This window comes from Hydractinia symbiolongicarpus, chromosome 7, assembly GCF_029227915.1.
Source record: "Hydractinia symbiolongicarpus strain clone_291-10 chromosome 7, HSymV2.1, whole genome shotgun sequence".
In the NCBI taxonomy this organism is placed as follows: domain Eukaryota; kingdom Metazoa; phylum Cnidaria; class Hydrozoa; order Anthoathecata; family Hydractiniidae; genus Hydractinia; species Hydractinia symbiolongicarpus.
The window spans coordinates 21140684-21147230 of NC_079881.1; the positions used below are offsets into that span (position 1 = coordinate 21140684).

The 6547-nt window shown below is 33.3% G+C and overlaps 2 protein-coding genes across 2 annotated transcripts; both read left to right on the forward strand.

Moving 5' to 3' along the window:
* Nucleotides 1–384: 384 nt before the first annotated feature.
* Nucleotides 385–2457, forward strand: LOC130648360 (S-formylglutathione hydrolase-like). The gene has a single exon (XM_057454382.1). It carries the CDS (start codon nucleotides 789–791, stop codon nucleotides 1764–1766), a length of 978 nt encoding a protein of 325 aa, XP_057310365.1. The 5' UTR covers nucleotides 385–788; the 3' UTR covers nucleotides 1767–2457.
* Nucleotides 2458–2579: 122 nt separating this feature from the next.
* LOC130648359 (cleavage and polyadenylation specificity factor subunit 4-like) lies at nucleotides 2580–5690 on the forward strand. Its single transcript, XM_057454381.1, has 8 exons — nucleotides 2580–2730; nucleotides 2881–3084; nucleotides 3400–3495; nucleotides 3830–3923; nucleotides 4128–4263; nucleotides 4773–5000; nucleotides 5123–5152; nucleotides 5383–5690. Exons 1-8 carry the CDS (start codon nucleotides 2628–2630, stop codon nucleotides 5551–5553), a joined length of 1062 nt encoding a protein of 353 aa, XP_057310364.1. The 5' UTR covers nucleotides 2580–2627; the 3' UTR covers nucleotides 5554–5690.
* The last annotated feature ends 857 nt before the right edge of the window (nucleotides 5691–6547 follow it).

The following is a 6547-nucleotide window of genomic DNA, read 5'->3' on the forward strand; positions in this document are numbered from 1 at the left end:
ATTTTCCCTCCTACAAGGACATTTGTTAAGACAAATGATTTTAAAGAGTTTCCACAACAAAAATTGTGCTTGTTGTTAAAGAAAAAATATTAAAATAACTCGTTGTTCCAACATTTCTAATTAAAGGTATCATCTATCAAATCCTAACAAAGGCATAAACCTGACTCCGACGACCTGCTCTGTTCTTTTGAGCCTTATATGAAAGATGTTATGATAACCAGATAAAATTCGGGTTTATAGGTTAAGATAACTTAAAAATACAACTTTATTATGATGTATTTGATTTGATACTATTTCAGTTATAGGATACAATATTTACACTTGCATTGTCTTTTACCACTGTTGATCGAAAGATGGACGATAAGAAGGTTTATAAAAAGGGGTGATAACGGTTTGATGATGATGTTTTTCTCTCATGTATATCGAATATCTATGTTTGTCTGGTCTCAGCTTCGAATCTGATTTGAATGATTAATGTTGTTGTTATAAACTTTTTCTAGGCATTCAGTGACACGGGTTGGTATTCCTTTTATTCGTTTATTTGATGAGATTTGAGGTCGTTTCTCTTGAGAACTTGATTTTCAGTGGTTTTTAAGCTCAAAAAAGCCGGCGTGTGGCGCGATATTTGTTGAGTTTGCGGGGCAACTAGGCGGGGATCAATCTGGTTTTACGTTATGCCATTAAGTACCTTGTGTTAGGTATATATTTTAGGTGCGTCGTGGTCGCCCGCACTAAATTAATGCTGGCTAAACTTTTCTTTCATGCTATCCATGCGTGTGTACACATAGATGTGGTTAAAAACCTTCATTGGCAGGACAGCTTCTTACAACTCTTTTTTAAAAGTTGTGGCACGTGTTTCAACAGTGTTGACAGTCAAGCCTGTTTATCCTAGACGCACGTTATTAGCAATGGCTTCTATATTAGAAGAGAAATCATCCGTAGTTTCCTTTGGGGGGTATCAAAAAGTATTTTCTCATGACAGTGTTGAGACAAAAACGAAAATGTTTTTTGCAATTTTTCTTCCACCAAAGGCAGAAAGTGAAAAGTGTCCTGTATTGTATTGGCTGTCTGGATTAACCTGCAATGAACAGAATTTTATCACTAAAGCAGGTGCTCAAAGAGTTGCATCCGAGCTTGGTCTGATAATAGTTTGTCCTGATACAAGTCCTCGTGGGTGTTCCATTCCAGGAGAAGACGACTCATGGGATTTTGGAACAGGTGCAGGTTTTTATGTTGATGCAACTGAAGAAAAATGGAAAAACAATTACAGAATGTATTCATATGTAACCAAGGAGTTGACAGAAATAGTGGAAAACAATTTCCCTGCTGTAAAAGGAAAGCAGTCCATATTTGGCCATAGCATGGGAGGGCATGGAGCACTCGTTTGTGGTTTAAAGCATCCAGGAAAGTACTTATCGATTTCTGCTTTTGCACCTATTTGCAATCCCATGAACTGCCCTTGGGGTATCAAAGCATTTAATGGATATCTTGGAGAAAATAAACAGTCATGGAAGGAATATGATGCATGTGAACTTGCTGCAAACTATTCAGGACCTGAGATCAGGATCATGTGTGACCAGGGAACAGAGGATGGATTTCTAAAGCAAGATCAGCTTTTGCCAGATAACCTTGTTGCTGCCTGTAGCGAGAACGATAAAATCCATTGTGTGTCAAGACTTCAGAAAGGTTATGATCACAGCTATTATTTCATTGCAACATTTGTTGAAGAGCATATACGCTTTCATGCAGAAACTCTGTTAAAATAAAACAAAACAAATAAGTGCAGGCGAATCATTCTCGCTTTTTATTTTCAAAAAACATTGGATACAAGAAGTAGTTAATGTTTGTTCTTTTATATGTTTTATTTAGAAATGTTTTTTTAATTTATATAAAATGGTTGTGTGTGTTTATGTGGTGTCCTTGTTTTTGTATTGTTTATTTTATAATAAGTGCTGCAAATAATTTATTTTTGAAATTTGAGTTAAATTTTAAACTTACTATTGCAGTAAGATTGTTGTTTTCCATTAACACCATTTGTATTTGATTCTTTATGTGCACTATTGTATATAATATCATCCACTTTATTTTTAAAAAATTAATGAGTGGGCTTGAGTGTTTTACCATAAAATAAAACTGTTAATTCATAAAACAAAAAAATACATTAGAATTTGGCACAGCAAGCCATGAGGAAAGAATCACATGCATATGTCATATTAAAATTTAGAGAGAATTATATATTAGATATTATAAAAATTGCATAAAACTTGTACCCTGACTTATAATTTGTTGTTAGCCTTCTTAGATTACCTTGAGTTGATTTGTGAAACTTATTTTTGTGAGGTCTATAAAAATAGTCATGGAAATATTTTGCAAAGTTTTTTTTGCAAATTAACCATTTTACGGTTTGTTGTGAATAATTAATTTTAAAAATATAGTATTTTTTCGCAATCTAATTTATTTCAGATCTATTTCCTGAGATAAGGTATGAAGGCCAGGAAAATGTGTGCAATTATTTTTACAGTCTATTGGTAGGAAACATCAAGTAGTTTTTTATCTACCATTGCTAAATCATATGAAGCTGATGACATTTTCTGTTTTTGTATTTTAGAGAAAAAATAAAAGTAAGCATGGAGGAGATTATTGCTAACATAGATGACATACGTTTTGATATTGAAATTGCCCTGGAAGAACAATTGGGAATTCAACCATTGCCTTTTCCAGGCATGGATAGTAAGCATTTTATGCTATGTTTATGAGCAGATAGTGAGGACTTTACCAAGTAATAAATGTCTGAGTTTGTTAGTGTTCTGCATTTTAGCATGTTTGTTTTTTTAAAAAAATAAGGTTAAAGTTTTTTTATCACTTTCTTCCATATTTTAGAATCGGGTTCAGCAATATGCGATTTCTTTATTTCACACAGATGCCACAGAGGACAGTTGTGTCCTTTGCGTCACGTGAGTGGAAATCAGATGGTTGTGTGTAAACATTGGTTAAGGGGCTTGTGCAAAAAGGGAGATGATTGTGAATTTTTGCACAAATATGATATGGAAAAAATGCCAGAATGCTACTTTTTTATAAAATATGGTAAGAAATTTGTGTGTTTAAAATTAGTGGTATTTCTTTTTGCCATTAAGGTATTTCTTTTTGCCATAAATTATCAAGACATAATGTATTTCATACTTTTTAAGATTTTCCTTTTTTTTAACCTTTTGACGGTGACACACTGTTAAAACACCTACATTTTTTTCAGAATTTGTGTTTGTATTAAATTTTGTATACATGGACATATATAATTGTTTTAAGTAAACGTTATTTCAACTTAGAGTGTTGCTTCAAAATCTTTCCCACTTGAATGAAGCTGATTTGATAATGCTTAGTTAAAAACTTTAATTCTACCAGGTCAGTGCAGCAATAAAGAGTGTCCATTTCTACATTTAAATCCAGCCGATAAAATAAAGGATTGTCCTTGGTATGATCGTGGTTTCTGCAAACATGGTAAACAAACTGCTTGTGTACATCTTTCATATTGATTGAAAAAATGTGTTACAGTCTGAGTGTTACTTATTTTGTAAGCGCAATACATTAAGCATATTTGGGGTACTACTTAGTACTATTTGGGGTATGTTTTCCAAAAAATACTGCATTGTTTTAAGCATAGAATTATTATGTAGGAGACATAAAATATTTCTGAAATTGAAATTCACACATTAATGCTAGCTAAATCAATTTTTTAAAAGATAGAAAAATAATTTTGCAAGAATTGTAAGTTGTTGCTTAAGGGCTTACATTAGGTGTATGCTTAGTGTTTTTAATTAGTTCTTGTTTTTAGGTCCACATTGTAAAAATAGACATGTGCGAAGAATTATGTGTGTTAATTATTTGTGTGGATTTTGTCCAGATGGTAAAAAATGCAAATTTTCACAGTAAGTGCTCTCTTCTCCACAACATGCTCTCTATAAAACAGATAGCCTTTTTGTTAATGCTCTGCTTTTGTGAAAATCCACAAATAAAATTACTGTGGCAAAAAAATGGAATCTGATTTGATTTTATATGTATTCATTGATTTCATAAATTAAACCAAAGCATGATACTAATTATTGTTGTTTTGATTATTAATTATTTTTTAGTCCTCGATTTGAAGTTCAAATGGTGGAAGACCGCAAACCATTTGCTCATATAGTCTGTCATGCTTGTGGTGAACAAGGTCATAAGTCGACACATTGTGCAGTAGCTCGAAGACTAGCTGCAGAAGCAGCAATGCGGGTGAGTGTTAAACATAAACTTCGAATCTATGATGTTTTTTTGGAGGTGTTTCTTGGTGTGTGTGTCACAATTAAGCAATGTTGATGTTTAACTTAGCTTTTGTTGCTTGTAATGTTGTCTCAGTGTAAACAGTCTTGCGTCGAATTACGTTTTGTTTATCTAAGGCTTCCTATAAAGCAGAGTTTAGCTGGTAAAGTTTTTCTATAATTCAGAGGTTGAAAAAAGTGTTTAAAGAAAGGTGTTTTAATAAATAAATACTTCACTACAGACTTTTGAATGTACACGTTATGTGTACACACCTCTGTAATGTGTTCTCAAAAGTCACGAGTTTATCAGTTCGAAGTATTCAGCTGCATTCCTGAAACGTTTCCTGAAATGTACCCAATATATAAGATTGCTAAGTGGCACTTATACCAAGCTTGTTTTTAACAGCTTGACTTTGTTTGAGGAACATTGCGGCTATGTTTCGACAAGCGAGATATTTTGATATGTGGCGTGTTTATTTCTAGGGAGAGACCGTCCCAGATTTTCAAAGTTCGACGGAAGCAGCAAGTGAAACGACGAACGATGCAAAGCAGTTTCCACCTCCAATTTCGTATCCTGCTGGTATACCTCGTGAACGAAGTGATGGTCAGCCATACCCACAACCTGTTGTTGTGCAACAACCACATCCTTCAGCCGGCGCTGCGTTCGTTCCATTTGGAAAACGTCCTCTGGAGTTTGTAACGTGTTTTAAGGTAAATGCTACCCAATGCTTTAAGCGAATGCTACTTATAAAATTCTGGCGTTTTAAATTAAGATGTATTGTGTATTTTACTACGTGTTAATACAATCCAGTTATGTTTTTGGTTTGTTTTAGTGTCGTGGTAAAGGACATTACGCAAATAGGGTAAGTTTATTTGTGTTTCTTAAAATATGAAAAGAAAAACCTCAGCTTAAAGTACTTTCGTAATAGGTATCGAGTGATGATAGTCTGTTTAATCAAATGCTGTTATCATATTGCTCTAGAAAGTGTATAAAAAGTTGGGACAATGCAATGTAAATTGTAAAAGTTAACTCCATCTTGAAGTTACTGTTTGCAATGTAATAGCCTCTACTGAAGATGTGTTTGTTTTTTAGTGTCCGTTCACCGCAATTCAGCGATCTGCGGGTGTTCCGCAAGGACCCCCGCAAAACTTTAACAGACATCCGCACCCGCAATTTAATAACCAATCAAATTACCCAAACCCGCATTTCAACCAACATCGTCCACCAAACCATAATATAAATCAACCGGTGAGTAGTCAGTAAGCGTAATCGACAACTTCATGCAAAATGCTTCTCTCGTCTGGGGTATGAAAACAAAGGCGATAAAAATTTAGTGTTTTTTATGCTAGCTTGTAATATATTGTTTATAAAAATTTGGAAAGAAGATTAAATATTCGATATCTGATGAGTTTTACTTGGTATTGTTTGGTTTAAAATCTCTTTCCTTACGCTTCCTCAAAGTTGTCACACCTCAAAACTCCTCTTAAAGTGGATTTTCCAATACGTCTTCTCAAATCTCAGTTTTACGACGTGTAAAGTTTTTAATCTTTCGAAAAATATTATCATGTATAGAATAATGTTGAGTCATAAATTAATTAATCGCGGCCTAAAATCAACATAAGCGTTTGCGTTTTTTTGAGGAAATGTTGGATTTGCTAGTTTTAGTATTTTGTAAGTAGTACACAGACTTATAGTCAAAGTTAGGATCATATTCACGTTCCACACCATTCAATTTTATATGTTCTTTATTTGACATCCAAGAGTGTTATTTTGTCCGACCAATATTCCATAATGGCTGATTTTGTCGACCTTGATGGTACAAAGTACATAATCCATTTCGTGGGCAGAATATAATGAATAGTGAATAAAAAAGAGACCTAACCAAAAATAAAAAAAATTAGAAATATTACTTTACGGGGAGTTTTCTCATATTTAGTAGCTGTATTCGACAGTCGACGGTACAGAAACCAAAACAGCTGGCGTTTTATAAGAAACAAGTTTTCATTAAACTGATAATTAATTAATAACTATATAATTGAGAATCATACAACTTCTTAATAATTTCTAAATTTTTCACATTAAAAAAAAGATTTAAAAAAGGATTTTATAAAAAAGATTTCTGGAAGTATATAAACTGTGGATATCGGCCCACATTTTGCTTCTAATGTTATTTGATATTTGGTGTAGCCTTTACATGGACACAAAATGACTTTATGCGAGCTGCACATGTTAGTTTCATTTTGGGTAAATTGTGTAT